Source organism: Typopeltis vanoorti, chromosome 9 (assembly GCF_054136105.1).
Source record: "Typopeltis vanoorti isolate ZY-2024b chromosome 9, IOZ_Tvanoo_1.0, whole genome shotgun sequence".
Classification (NCBI taxonomy): Eukaryota; Metazoa; Arthropoda; class Arachnida; order Uropygi; family Thelyphonidae; genus Typopeltis; species Typopeltis vanoorti.
In genome coordinates, this window is record NC_143557.1 from 5409952 (window position 1) to 5425503 (window position 15552).

Genomic DNA, 15552 nt, shown 5'->3' on the forward strand with positions numbered 1-15552 from the left:
TCGCAGACAAAAAGGGAAGGGGATGACCTCAGATGCAGCAAAGACAATTGGATTTGAAGAAGGTTCTTGGATGAGTAGGGAGAAAAATAAATAACTATAAATAAATAATTATCTATTTATAGTTATATAGAAAAATAATTATCTATTTATAAATAAATAAATAAATGGGAAAGTATGGAGAAGTTGCATGTAATAAGTGTATCAGTGGGAGATACACTTATTACATAGCAGGAATGAGTTGCTACGTTTGCGTACGAATGCTAGAAGTATCAGAAATAAGAGAAATGAAATGGTTGCAGTGATTGAGTTTGTTCACCCAAAAATTGTTGGAATAAATGAGACATCTTTGGATGAGGATGATATTCTGACAGGAACACAGATGGAAGGGTATGATGTATTTCATGAAGACAGAAAGGGTAGAAAGGGAAGTGTAGTGCTATTGATGATACAAAAAGATTTATGTTTTAAAAGAGGTAAATCGTGAGTAGACATATCGGTACACAATAAATAACGGAAAAACTCATGTAGAAAGATTATTTATTAGTATAATTTTCGCCTGTGTGTCACAGGCATCCTCAGTACATTAAGCTCAAAATTAAACACTAACTGACAATTCCAAAAAGCGCCACCTAAGTAGCTGGTGTAAGATAACTAAGAAGGTCAATAACTTTCCTAAAAAAAAAAAAAATTAATATAATATTAATTATTTTTATTTATTATATAATACTTTTTATTATATTAATTTTTTTTTTTTTTTTTTTTTTAGGAAAGTTATTGACCTTCTTAGTTATCTTACACCAGCTACTTAGGTGGCGCTTTTTGGAATTGTCAGTTAGTGTTTAATTTTGAGCTTAATGTACTGAGGATGCCTGTGACACACAGGCGAAAATTATACTAATAAATAATCTTTCTACGTGAGTTTATCTGTTATTTATTGTGTACCAAAAAGATTTATGTCCATACAAGGTAAAGATCCAAGGGGGAAATAGTGGCAGTATGGTGTGAGATAGAAGTGAATAGAATGAAATACTTCATTGGATGTTGCTACAGACCTGATAATGTGGAGAGTAGTGACCAGGAAATGAGTTTCTGAAGATTTTGAGGGACAACTACCTCAGACAGTATATAACAAAGGGCACATGAGGATTGAGGGTCTTGAATTTGATCATCTCATCAGAGGATGTAATTGTAAATGAGGTGTCAAATCACTCTCTGGTTGGTGAGAATGACCATGAAGTGATTGCCTGGGTGGTTGCCAGCAGAGTGAGGAAATCCTAGGGAGTTCTTTCGATGTGTAGCAATATAAAAAAACAAAATGATTATAGTAAGATGGCACTGATTGGAGAAAATGGTACAAGGACAACTACTGAGAAGGATATAGTTAAGATAATTAATGAGTATTTTCTTATATAGAGAAGCCAGTGGAGTATTCATAACTATAAATTCACACATATATATTTATATATTATTAAAAAGTTAATTACTGTCGCATACATGTGAATCTATTGTTAATAATTAACAAATAGTTCATAAAGGTCTTTCATCCTTGTAAATATGACATTGTAGAGAGTTTGAGAGCAACTGATGATGAGGAGGATTGTACTGGCTTCATAATGGAGATGACAGAATTCAAGCAGCAAATTATAGGCCTATCTGTATGTCTGCTGTTGTAGTTAAAGAGTTGGAGAGGCTGGTGAGAATCAGGATCCAGAACTGGGTACAACAGTGGTATTACCTTGGATGGACAACATGGATTTGCTAAAGGGAGGGCATGTTTTAGTAATCTACTTACTTATTAAAATAAAGCGACAGCAGACATTGTTTCCAGATATACTGTGTATCCATCTCCAATGGACATTGTAGATAAATACACAGTAGTATACTTAGAATTTGCAAAGACTTTCAATAGATTGCCACATGAAAATTTGATATTCAAACTAGAGTAGATGGGGTCATATTAGACTAGTGCATTGGACTGGAGATTGGCTGTCTGATAAGTATCAACCATTTATGTATGGGGAAACAATATCCCAGAAGAGGGAAGTCACTAGTGGTGTGCCTCAGCGATTTACTTTAGGGCCATTGCTGTTTAACTTGTATGTTAATGATATTGGGGAAGATTTGAATTGGAATATTCAGTTGTTTGCAGATGATTCAAAGTTGGGATGAACTATGAAGAGTAGAGCAGATGTTGTGGCCTTACACGAAGACTTGAATAGACAGTGAATAGGTATGGGAGTGCCAGTTCAATGATGTGAAATATAAGGTTTTAAAATTTGAAAAACCAAGATGGGATGTAGAATTTACTCTTGGCAGAGTAGAGGTGAAGCAAATAAGAGATAATGGGGTGATAGTGAATAAGGATCTAAAACTTAGAGGGGTGCTTAAGGGTCAAAGCTGTATAACTAATGGGAGACTTCCACATAGTCTGTAAAGGAATGTAGAGAACAGACCAGGGCTTCTGACCTAATGTCCAATCATCACCTCCTCGTGGTGCACCCTGTTAGGTATCAACCTGGATACTGAATGAACGAGGATGGGCTGGCAATTTGGGATTTAGTCGACTAAAATTGTATTTCTTATTGGCTTAAACCACAATATTAAATGATGATACAACATGATAGAATTTCATGCCGGCTGGGGCGTCGCCCGGTTAAACAAGCCCCCCCCCCCACTGTTTTCGCCAGGGAACCAGGGCAAACAGCAAAATGCCAGCTACTGGAACAAATCCTAAAACACACCCCAACTCAATATCACCAGAATTAAAGATCAGTACTATCAACATAAGAAGCCTGAATGGCAAAGAAATGGAGCAAGCTGAGGAATTAGATAAATACCAGATCGACATAATAGGGGTGACTGAAACAAAAATACCAAAACTGGTGAGATCTTTCTGAGCAATAAATACAAAATGCTATAAGGCTTTAAAAAAAGTAACTGACACAATGAAAAATTGGTCCTTGTTGGGGAACTAAATAGCACAGTAGGAAATGATTGTCACACATACAAAAATATTTTGGGAAAATTTGGAGAAAAGAGCAAAGCTAATAATAATGGCAAATACTTGTTTGATTTCTGCTCAGGACATGGACTGGTTATTACTAACACCATGTTCCAACATAAAAATGTGCACAAATTCACATGGAGAGAAGAGGCAAGGAATAAGAAAAGTCTCTGACTATATTATTGTTGATAGTGATGCTTTCTCTCTGGTGCAGGACACCAGAGTATACAGAGGATTGAAATCGGAAATGATCACCATTTAGTCTTGAGCAGGATAAAATTGAATTTCATACTGAAAAGAAGAACATGTAAGAAAGTTTTAAAATGAATAAAAGTTGAGCAGCTCTCAGATATGAACTGTAGACTAAAATATACAAACATTATACAAGAAAAAATGAAGGAGTTAGAGAACAGGAATCAAACCTTGTAGATTCAGTGGCAAGCTCCGAAGAAAACATTGATTGATTCTGCAAGAGAGGCATGTGGTGAGGTTGTCTGCAAGGATAGAAAAATCAGAACTCCCTGGTGGACACAGGAAGTTAAAGAGGCAGTGAAGGAAAAGAAGAAAGCATATCAAAAGTTCCTGGAAAATAAGTCAGCTTGTGCTCTTAGAGAATAAAGAGACAAATGTAAGAAAGCTAAACACCGTGTAAAACTAGCTAAACAAAAGCCATGGGAAGACTTTGGTAAGAACATAGAAAATAAATATCAAGCTGGCAAGATATTCTGGAGGTTGTTCAAGAAGCTCAGAAATGGAAGAAAGAGTGCTGTAAAAGGAATTAGAGATAAAGGTGATATGAAAACTGGAGAAAAAGATATCCTTGAAGTATGGAGTAATTACTTCGAAAAATTGCTAAATGAAACTAGCAGTGATGACAGCACAGTAATAAAAAACACTGACCAGGCATGCAATCAGGAATATATATCCATGCTTGAAGTAGAAAAAGCCATCAAAACTCTGAAATGTGGAAAGGTGGCTGGAGTAGGTGATATTAGACCAGAAATGCACAAGTACGAGGTATAAAAGTTTTACAGTGGATACACTGCATAGTTCATAGGGCTTGGACAGAAGGACGAATTTCAGATGATTGGAGTAGAGCTCTCATAGTACCCATATATAAAAAGGGAAATAAAACTGATTGTGAGAATTACAGAGGAATTTCTCTACTGAGTGTTCCTTTTAAGATTGATGCCAGTATACTTGAGAAAAGGTTGAGAAGGATTGTGGAAGAGAAGCTTGGTGAGGAACAAGCTGGATTCAGGCAAAATAGAGGCTGTCAGGATCAGATATTGACTTTACGACAAATAGTTTAAAAGTCATGGGAACATAAAGATCTGTATTTAAGTTTCGTAGATCTGGAAAAAGCATATAACAAGGTGCCAAGAGAGAAGCTATTCAAAATGCTACAGTTGTATGATGTTAATGGATCATTATATCAAACAATACTTAGTCTTTATTTGAGTTGTAAGTCAGCAGTTAGAATTGAAGGAAGTAGGGAGATGGTTTAATGTTAATTCTGATGTCAGACAAGGATGTACATTATCCCCTCTGTTATTCATTATCTATATGGATTGCATTATGAAGGAAAGTGGTATTAAACCTGATATCAAAATTGGAGATGTTAATGCCAGTTCTTCGCTTTATTCAGATGATGTTATACTTCTAAATAAATCTGCTACAAGTCTACAAGATTCCCTGACTAAATTGAATAACTGTGATAGATATGATATGAAGGTCAGCAATAACAAGACAAAGATAATGAAAATAGGCAGACACATTGAAAATATCAGCTGCATTGTGAATGGAGAACCTGTGGAACAAGTAAAACATTTCAGCTACTTAGGCATGCTTTTTACTGAAGATGGTAAATTAAATATGGAAATAGACAACAGATCAACAAAGATGGTATGGTAGGAATTCAACTGAAAAAATTTATATGGAATAAGAGAGAAATTAGTCAAAACACTTTATTAGCTGTATACAAGACATTCAAACCAATTTTAACTTATGGATCTGAGAGGTAGGTCAGAAGTACAACACTTGACCAAAGACTAGAGACTGCAGATATGAGAGTCCTGAGAAAAATTAGAGGCGTGAACAGATGGCATCAATGGCAATATCATATTAAAAACGAGGATATTAGGAAAGAAGTTTACATTGTCAGCATCAAGAATGCGTTAGCAATGCTAATCTCAGGTTTTATGGTCACTTAAACAGAATGGGCAAGGAAAGATTAGCCAAACAAGTGTTCTCTGCCAGGTTGGTAGGAAAAGGACCCAGAGGAGGACCAAGATATAGGAGGATTGATATGGCAAAAAGTGCCTTAGAAGAAAGATATATAAATATAAGATCTGACAATGTTGTAGCTTTGACAGGTAACAAATTGATTTGGCAGAAAACTGTAGATAGAAAGTTAGTAATGATGTAAATTTTTCATGTAGTACTATCATATCCTGTACACCCATTGAAGGTAAATGTCAGGAATTTGATGATGATGAACTTAGAGGACATACTGCCAAAATTGTCAGGACAACAGAACAAATTCTGGGAATGATATGGAAAGCACTGACTTATAGAAGTAAGGAGATTCTGGTTCCACTGTATAAGACTGATTAGACCACATATGGATGACTGTGCACTGATTTGGTCACCTGGTTTTCAAAAGGATGAAGAGATGTTGGAGAGGGTCCAAAGGAGATTGACTAAAATAGTTTCTGATCTCCAGATTTAATATGAAGAAAGGTTGAGATGATGCAATTTGCAGTCTAGTGGATAGGAGGAAGAAGGGTGATATGATACAGACATACAGGTTGTTTAGTGGATTAATGTTGAAGAAGTTTTTCATATAACGATGGGAGAAGAACAACAGGTCATCCCTGGAAGCTGTATACAAAGGGTGTGAGCAAGGGAGTGAGAAGCAGGTTTTTTGCATGGGAGGTTGTGAATGATTGGAATGCATTGCCTGAGGATATGCTGTGTGCAGAGAATTTTAATGTATTTAAGGCACATTATGATAAGCTGTGTGTTGTATGACATAAGGGTCCTCCTAGATGAGTCTGTGACTCCATGAGGTCTTGGGATAAGGATAATAATAATAATTCTTTTTTTCTCCTCCTCTCTCTCTCTCTCTCTCTCTAGCATCTCTTTTTTTTCAACAACCTAACTCCAAATCCATTTAAAAGAAACTATCATTTCTATAGAAGTAATTTTGCCCATCAAATTCACTTGATACATCTATAAACTCCATTTCACAACCTAAATGTTGACTCAGTTTGCTGTGGCAAAAAACTTCTATAAACTTTCTCTCTTTCACATCATCCAGTAACACCTTAAAATCCTCTAATTCCATTTTATCACCTTCCACATCATTTGAAATACCCACCCAAACTACTACTCTTTACTTTCCAGTTGTTTGTTCCAAAAACATGAATAACATCTGACTGATGCTACTGGAAATATATAAGCTTCAAGAAAATATGACTTTTCACAATATCATCAAGTACACCCTTAATAATGGAATCATCATACAGTACTGATTCCTTTCTCTTCCTCTCATACTCTTTGATAACCTCCTGTATTATAAAATCACTTTTCTTTCATTTGTCTGCAGTGCTGTTCTGCATGATTTACCGCATAATTCTTTTATGCTATTTCTTTCATTACTGCTACTTCGCTATTCTCCTCATCTACCATTGCTTCTTTTTTTGTCCATTATCAAAATTTAATGTCATCAATCATATTTCTCTTACCTTCATTCACTATTTCAGTTGCATTTCTGCTTTCTTGTTCCCCAACACCTTTAATTTTTCACTTCATCATTATAATCATCAAAACTTCCAACACATTTTGTACAGTATTCTCAAAATACCCACAATATATTCTCACAATTTTACTCTCTCCAGTTCTTTCATAATTCATTCATACTAATTTATAACTATACATGTTTTATTTGCATAGAGGAGAACCAGGATCTTATATAGGAAGATTCAATTATTTTTAAGATGGATTAAAGTAATCATTTCTGAAAAGGATTTTGATTTAGTAGTTTAATTAAGATCATCAATAAAATAAAATGCCCTTAGTTACTTTCAGCTGTATATTTAAAAAAAATAAACATTTTTAATTTACCTGAAGCCATATTATCAAAGGATAATCTGTATATGCTTGCCCTTCCACATCAGCATAGTATAACCACCAAAACATGCTGCCATTATTTCTGACATTAACATATCCCCATGATTCTTTTCCTGAATATCCTAATATACCTACAATGCAAAAATGAAAACTTTTACCTCATTTACAACATCTTAATAATCAAATTACACACAGTATTGATTCTTTTCTCCAGATTGAAAATCTAATTCAAAATTTAATTTAGTGTATCCAAATTTAAAATTAAAACTCAAAAATTAATAACTAACAGTTTTATTTAACTAGTTCAAACAGCCTGATAAAAATAGGCTAAAACATTAAATTAGTTTCTAATATCAGTTTTTCATGAGAAAAAAACAAAACTGATCAAAAACATCTACACAAGTGACAGTCACCTATGTATTGATAACATCCCTATAGAACAAGTTGACCCCTACAATAACCTAGGACAAACAATAAAAATGAATAACGATTTATCTGAAGAACTAGCAAAAAGAAAGAAAGCTGCATGGCTATCATTCAACAGACTAAAAGAAACACTTACTGATCCAAATCTTGACATCTCTGCGAAGGCAAAACTATTTAATAGTGACATTCTTCCATCACTCACATATGGATCAGAAACATGGCGACAAGAAAAGAAAGAAGAGACTCTCAGAATGACTCAGCGTGCAATAGAAAGTAGAATTTGTAACATCAACAAAATGGAACATGTTAGAAACACAGAACTAAAAAGAGATCAGGCATAAAAGATGTGGTAACTGTAGTATATGAAAGCAAGATGATATGGGCAGGCCACATAGCCAGACTCAGGGATAACAGATGGACATATGAAATACTCAACTAGCAACCAAGAATAAAGAGAAAACAGGAAGACCACCTACAAGATGGGCCACTAGTGAAATCTATGGGCATAACATGAAAGAGAGAGGCTCAAGATCAAGATAGTTGGAGGCATCTTTGTGACCTGCACTCATGGAGAAATCCTGAGTGAAACACAGGTCCATCAAGGTAATCAAAGTAAATATCAGTTTTTAGTTTCCTACATTTTGCAACAAGTTCTCAAAATTTGCTTTTTATTAATTTTTATTTCTTTATTGTTTTTAGGGTCATGCAATTAGTGATGGCAACCATTTATTTTGTATAATTTATAATTTTTGTATATATTATTATATAATTTTCATACAGTGGTGTCCAAAACCTAAGGACAAACACTATTTCTGAAGATTACAACCACAAATTCAGATGAATCAGCTTGTGACAATTTACATAACTGACAAGTACACATTCAAATTTTAATTACATGCAAAGCACTCATGTGGAAGCACTCAACAGAATAAAAGGCAAAAGGCTGCACTAAGCAAATTGTGTTTAAAGGAAGCTCTTTTCGTGAAGGAATAAAGTTGCAAACTTGGATGCCTAATGTCTCCAAGACATTATCTAGATAATTTCATGTGAAGGAATATTAATGGAAAGCTTGAAGAAGGCTGCAGAATTACTGATATTGCCAGAGAGTTTGGAATCTAACATAGGGTTGTATCCAAGCTCTGGGCAACTTTTCAAATCAATGGAATGTGTTCCAGACGTTTGTTAAGAGGTCACCCTCCCTCTACCATGGAGCATGAAGACAGATTTTTGATTATAAGAGGAAAATGCAATCAATGCACCACGGCAGGTCAGCTACAATCAAGCATGGTTATGAAGATATCTTGACAAACCATAGCAAGACATCTGCGACAAATAAGCCTATATAGAGTAAGACCTGATGCACAAGTTCCTTTATCCACAGGTCATTGTAGAGCACATTTTCAGTGGTGTTGTATCAACATAAAAATTGGACAAGACATCGAGCTAATGTATTCTTTACAGATGAGTCATTTTTCTGATTGCTGCTCATGATAGTGTTTAATCCTATCTACATATCTGATATGCTTGTGAAAATTGCATGTTCATCTGGCTAGTTTGCCTGTTTTGCAACATTGCAAGAATGGTCTTGAAAGGAATAGATATTGCAGTGCTGGAGTCATGGTGTGTGTGTGGAGACATTATGTTTAATGGATACACCAAGCTACAAAAGGGAATGGGAAGTGCTATTGATGAAAGACAAAGAGTTATGTCCATACAAAGTAGAGATGCAAGAGAGAAATAGTGGTAGTGGTTTTGAGGCAGTATGGTGTGAGATAGAGGTAAATAGAATAAAATACTTAGTTGGATGTTGTCATAGTGCTGGTAATGTCCATGGTAGTGACTATGAAAAATATGACAATGCAAAAGTGGGAAGAGCGGGTGATGGAGAAATTGTTGGAGAACATGGCTTAGGCACCAGAAATGACAGAGGAGATCACCTAGTCCAGTTCTATCAGAAAGAAGATCTAACAATAGCAAATACCTGGTTTAAACTTCCACCCAGAAGACTGTATACACTGGAAATCACCTCAAGATAACCGACATAACATTGTCAGAAATCAAATTGATTACATACTGATAGATGTAATCTATCAGTATGTAATCTATCAGTAGCATAAAGAGTGTAAAGACTTATCCTGGAGAAGATATCTCATCAGACCACAATCCCATAGTTGCAGAAGTATGTCTTAGATTAAAATCAGCTAAAAAATCACAAAAGAAGAAAAAGAAAATTGATGTAGAAAAACTGAAAGACCCGAACATAAATAAAAGCGCCAAGACACACAGCTTAGCCTGCGATTACAACAGATTAACATAGAAGAAAATAAAAGATTGGAATCTCTTTGGAATAGCTTAAAGAATGTCATCGTAACAACAAGTATTGAAGAAGTAGGTTATGTGAATAATATAAAACAACGGGAATGGATGACAGATGAGATTCTTTCTCTTACTGATACAAGAAGAATGTACAAAAACAAAGACCTAGCCAGATATACAGAAACACATAACATCATCAAGAAAAAAATAAAAGAAGCCAAGAAAAATTGGATGAAAAATTTATGTACTGAAATTGAACTGCTTCAGAAGAAACATAATAATTTCAATCTGTATAAGAAAAGCAACGAAATTTCCGGAAAACTCAGAAAAAAGCAAACAGTATCTCTAAGAGACAAAAATGGAAAAATACTTCTAGAAGAAGAGAATAAAGCACAGATTTGGATAAAATATGTAACAGAATTTTTCAATGATACTAGACAGAAGCCTATAAATATAAAAGATAACATTCAAGGACCAGCAATCATGAAATGCGAAATAGAGAATGCTATAAGATCAAGTAAAACAGGAAAAGCCAGTGGACCAGATGGTGTGCAAACAGAATTTTTAAAATTAATAGAACCAGATAACATCAAACTTCTTGAAAAAACTATTTAATAAAATATATGAAAGTGATGAATTTCCATCAGATTGGCTCAAATCTACATTTATCACTATCCCAAAGAAATCCCAAAGCGAATTCCTGTGGTGACTTCCGACTTATTAGTCTAATGAGCCAAACATTAAAAATATTTTTAAAAGTAATTCAGAATCGCATTTATAGAAAAAGTGAAGAAACTCTAAGTGAAACACAATTCGGTTTTCGGAATAGTTTTGGTACTAGAGCGGCCCTTTTCTGTATCCAAATATTGATACAAAAATGCATAGAAAAACAGAAATCTGTCTTTATGTGTTCCATAGATTTTGAAAAAGCATTCGACAAAGTCAGACATACTAACTTAATAGAACAAGACATAAGACTAATAACAAATCTGTATTGGAATCAGTAGGCTAACATTCAATTGGACAACATTACCACCAGTGATATTAACATCAAAAGAGGAGTGAGACAAGGACGTGTGCTCTCACCACTCCTGTTCAACATATACACAGAGGTAATCTTTAAAAAAGCATTGGAAGAATGTCCAGAGGGAATCACAATAAATGGAAAGATTGTTAACAACCTACGATATGCAGATGACACCGTGCTAATTACAGATAACATTATGGATCTCCAAAAACTCATCGACAGAGTATACATAGAAAGCCAAAGAATTGGAATCAATATAAACATCAACAAGACAAAATACATGATCATCAGCAAACATCCAGCCTCATCAATGAAACTGACGCTCAATGGAAAAAATATTGATCAAGTGTCAAGATATAAATATCTTGGTTGTTGGCTTAATGTAAGATGGGATCCTGAAATAGATATAAAGACAAGGATTGAAGTTGCATGGCAGTCCTTCATGAAAATGAGAACACTATTCTGCAATAAAAACCTAAAAATGGAAGAAGTCAGATGCCGAATGCTGAAATGCTACATGTGGTCTATTCTGCTCTATGGAGTTGAAACATGGACATTGAAGGCGACAACCATCAAGAAAATCGAAGCCTGGCTATACAAAAGAATGCTAAAGATATCATGGACAGAAAAAATTACCAATGAAGATGTCTTAAAATCCATTGGCAAAGCTAAACATCTGGTACAAATAATCAAGAAACAAAAAACATCACATCTTGGCAACTTCATGAGAAACAGCAAATACCAACTTCTACAAACTATTTCGGTAGGAAGAACTGATGGCTAAGGAACTAGAGGAAGAAAAAGAATATCATGGTTTGACAACATCAAGAAGTGGACAGGAAAGAGCAGTGCACAACTGCTCAGATTAGCACAAGAGCGCAGTTTGTTTGCCAAGATGGTCGCTGACCTTCTATAGAGGATAGCACAATAAGAAGAAGTGACTATGAAATGTATAATCAAATTAGCCAAGCAAATAATAAAAGGGGGATCAGTATGGATTATTTGAATTATGGGAATATAGACTGGGATGATGAGATAGCAACTGGAAGTAAAAAAAAAAACAAGTTTTTGAGGTACAACTATCTCAGACAGTCTATAACAGGGAACACATGAGGACTGAGGGCCTTAAATTTGATTATCTCATCAGAGGATGTGATTATAAATGAGGTGTCAAATAACCCTCCTGTTTGTGAGTGACCACGAAGTGATTGCCAGCAGAGTGAGGACCTCTGTGAGAAAAAGGTATATGTGGAATTACAAGGTTGGTGATTATGATGAGCTCAGGAGACAACTTGCCAGTTGAATATTAGATTAGTGCACTGGATCGGAGACTGGCTATCTGATAGGTATTTGTTGTTTCAAGGATACTTGCGACATAAGACTGAATGATATAATCACAAGAAAGATATTTATTTAACCAAATATTTCGGTCTGGAAATAGCAGACCATCATCAGTGGTATTACAAGAACAGTTTAAAAAATACAAGCTAGAATACTAACAATAGATTGTTAAAATTAGAACACGGCGCGTGATGTTATACCACTAAGTATGAAACGGAATATTTTGAAGTAGAGACATAATTGAATTTGCTATTAAAAAAAATAATAATAATAAAAAAAAATAATTAATGAGTAATCTTGATTAGACTTTCCCAGATTTTTGATATAGATATACAGTCATTACGATTCAGGTTGGGGCGATGGAGCAAGCCCTCCACACTTTCCTTGAACAAATGTTCGAACCTATAACGGGATCTATGTAAGAGGCGAGTCCTGGACCAAAGGATGCTGTGGTCAGTTTCAATCCCGTGTTGAGCAATAATAACTGAAATATTTGGTTAAATAAATATCTTTCTTGTGATTACGTGATTATATCATTCCATCTGATAGGTATCAGCAAGTTGTGTATGGGGAAGAAGTATCCCAGAAGAGGAATGTCACTATTGGTTTGCCTCGGTGGTCTGTTTTGGGGCCAGTTCCTTTATGTTAATGAATATTGGCAAAGATGGAACAAACTAAGAAGATTAGAGAAGATGTTATGACCTTGCAAGAAGACTTGAATAGATTGAGTGAATGGACACAGGAATGAGGGGGGTACCAGTTCAATGTTGCAAAATGTAAGGTTTTAAAATTTGGGAAACAAAGATATGTAGAATTTACGGTTAGTGAGGATATATTGTTGGATGTGGAGGAAATAAGAGATCCCTGGAGTGATAGTGGATAAGGATCTGAAATGTATTGGACACATTGCCAAAATTGTGAGGACAACACAACGAATTCTGGGAATGATGCAGAGGACACTGACTTGTAGAAGTAAGAAGATTCTTGTTCCACTATATAAGGCTCTGATTAGGCCACACATGGACTACTGTGCACAGATCTGGTCACCTGGTTTTCAAAAGGATGAAGAGATGTTGGAAGGATCCAGTGGCAACTAAGGTAGTTTCTGATCTCTGGAATGTTGAATATGAGGAAAGGTTGAGAAGATGCGATTTACAGTCTAGTGGATAGGAGAAAGTGGGGTGATATGACAGAGACCTACAAGTTAGTAAATGGTTGAGAAGTTGAGTGTGTTTAAGGTATGGTATGATGATCTGCATGTATGACAAAAGGATCTCCTAGATGAGTCTTTGACTCTATCGGGTCTTAGGATGATGATGATGATGATGATGATGATGATAATAATAATAAAACTAATTATGTAATATTAAGGGTCCTCTTCCACTTCATGCTTCTTACATCCAAATTGTTTTCATAAGTACAGATAAGGATACTATAGGAAACTTCCTCTCGGTCTTCTGGAGGTGTTCAATCAAGTACAAATATTTCAAAATTTTTATATTATTTTCAATAAAAAAAGCAACTGGTACAAATACCAAATATTGCACTGATATTATGTAATCATGTATACTTGCTTCAGAAAAGTTTCTGTAAGATAAAATAAAATTCCATTATGATAAATTTTACTATTTTCATTTCACAATTGCAAAAATACTTTAAAGATAACATCATCCAAACAAAGTAACAAAACTATATATCCTTACTATGGGTATGTAATTTTGCTAGATTTATTTCATGACCATTAGAAACGATGCAAAATTCAGCAGCTAAATTCTACAAATTATAAAATACGAAGTATAGTTTTGAAATGTACAGAGGGAAAAAAAAAAAGAACAAAACAAGTTAAGGAATATGAAAAAGGACATGAGTGTTCAAATTCAGATGTTGGTCCAAAATTTTGTGCATGGGACAACAGAGCCAACCAAATCTCTGGTTGTGTAAGGTTGATCTGATTGTGGCCAAATCAAAAGATATATATCTGAATCTTTCGTGTAGATGCTTGCCAGGTGGTAACTCTTCTGAAAGTGGCAGTTGGTAGCTCATTTCAGATTTTAGTATCAAGTGATTTTTTTCAGAGATCTTGCATGGTAGTTGTAAATTAAATTTGCCAGGAAATTATATTCTTGTTTAATCCTTTATCCAAGTTTAAGCAAACAAAGTTTGCACATGAAGTATCTTCACAACTAGGCTACTTCTATCTAATTAATATTAATGGTGCTGTAATGTGTTTTCCCTCTCCCCTTTAGATAACTTTTACATGGAATACTTGGAGAACAAAATGCTTACCATGGCCACTTACAAACCCTTGCTGTGGTTATGCTTTGTTGATGATGTTTGCCATATGGCTACATGAGCAAGATACTTTAGATTCTTTTGAAACTTTGATCACGAGAGGGGAAAAAAAACAAAAAACTTACTTGAATAGCAACCCGAGCAAAATTCACTTCACAGTAGAAAAAGAATCAAATAACTGTGCCTTGTCTTGACATTAGCCACTCACTTTTCAATTTGTTCTATCTTTTTCTATTTATACAAAGCCAACAACACACATGTGTACACAAAGATATCTTAAAAACAATCGCATCATGATAAATCCCAACAGCACCTAATTCTAAAAACACAGAACTAGTGCTATTTGTTCTAATAATGCAGTTCTGCCTTAGTATCACATAATGCAAAACGCACACTCTTTCAGACATGAATAATATTATGCATTATTGGAAATGCCACAACGCAAAGGGCCATTATACAATCCGAAAGGGTGTGTGTGCTTCGCCTTATGGGATAATAAGGCAACTGATGTGAAGTCATTAGCTTCTATATATGAGTAACCTAGTCATGAAGTTCGTGTTAAAACTTTGTTTGCTTACACTTAGTTAAAGGATTAAACAAGAATATAATTTCTTGTCAAGTTTAATTTACATTATAACCAAGTGAAAAAACTTTCTAAAGCTCGGCAGTTGCTACTGCTTTATTAAGTGGTTATAATCATTATTAAGAGAAACCTCCAGGGAATCAGACTCATCGAGGGAGGCCACATAGCACACACATGAGCTACCATACTTATTCTTGAATTCATTCACAAAGCTTGCACTTACAATATCAAAGGCAATCCATTCCAATTATGCACCACCCTCTGAGAGAAAAATATAGCCCTCACACCCTTCTTGGTGGCCTTCATTCTCAGCTTCCAAGGATGCTCTTTCATCCTTTCCCCACCCTCCATAAATTGAAAAATTCCATCAATTGAAATCCTGTATGACCCTTTCAGAAGTTTGTAAGCCTCAATCATATCACCCCTCTT

At 34.9% G+C, this 15552-nt stretch overlaps 1 protein-coding gene across 1 annotated transcript in view; it reads right to left on the reverse strand.

Moving 5' to 3' along the window:
- Window positions 1-15552, reverse strand: part of LOC150102858 (retinoid-inducible serine carboxypeptidase-like) — a 279126-nt gene that overhangs the window by 222017 nt on the left and 41557 nt on the right. The window contains exon 2 of the mRNA XM_090397958.1: window positions 7133-7269. Coding sequence (XP_090254084.1) covers window positions 7133-7269 — 137 coding nt within the window. The remainder of the gene's footprint in view (window positions 1-7132; window positions 7270-15552) is intronic.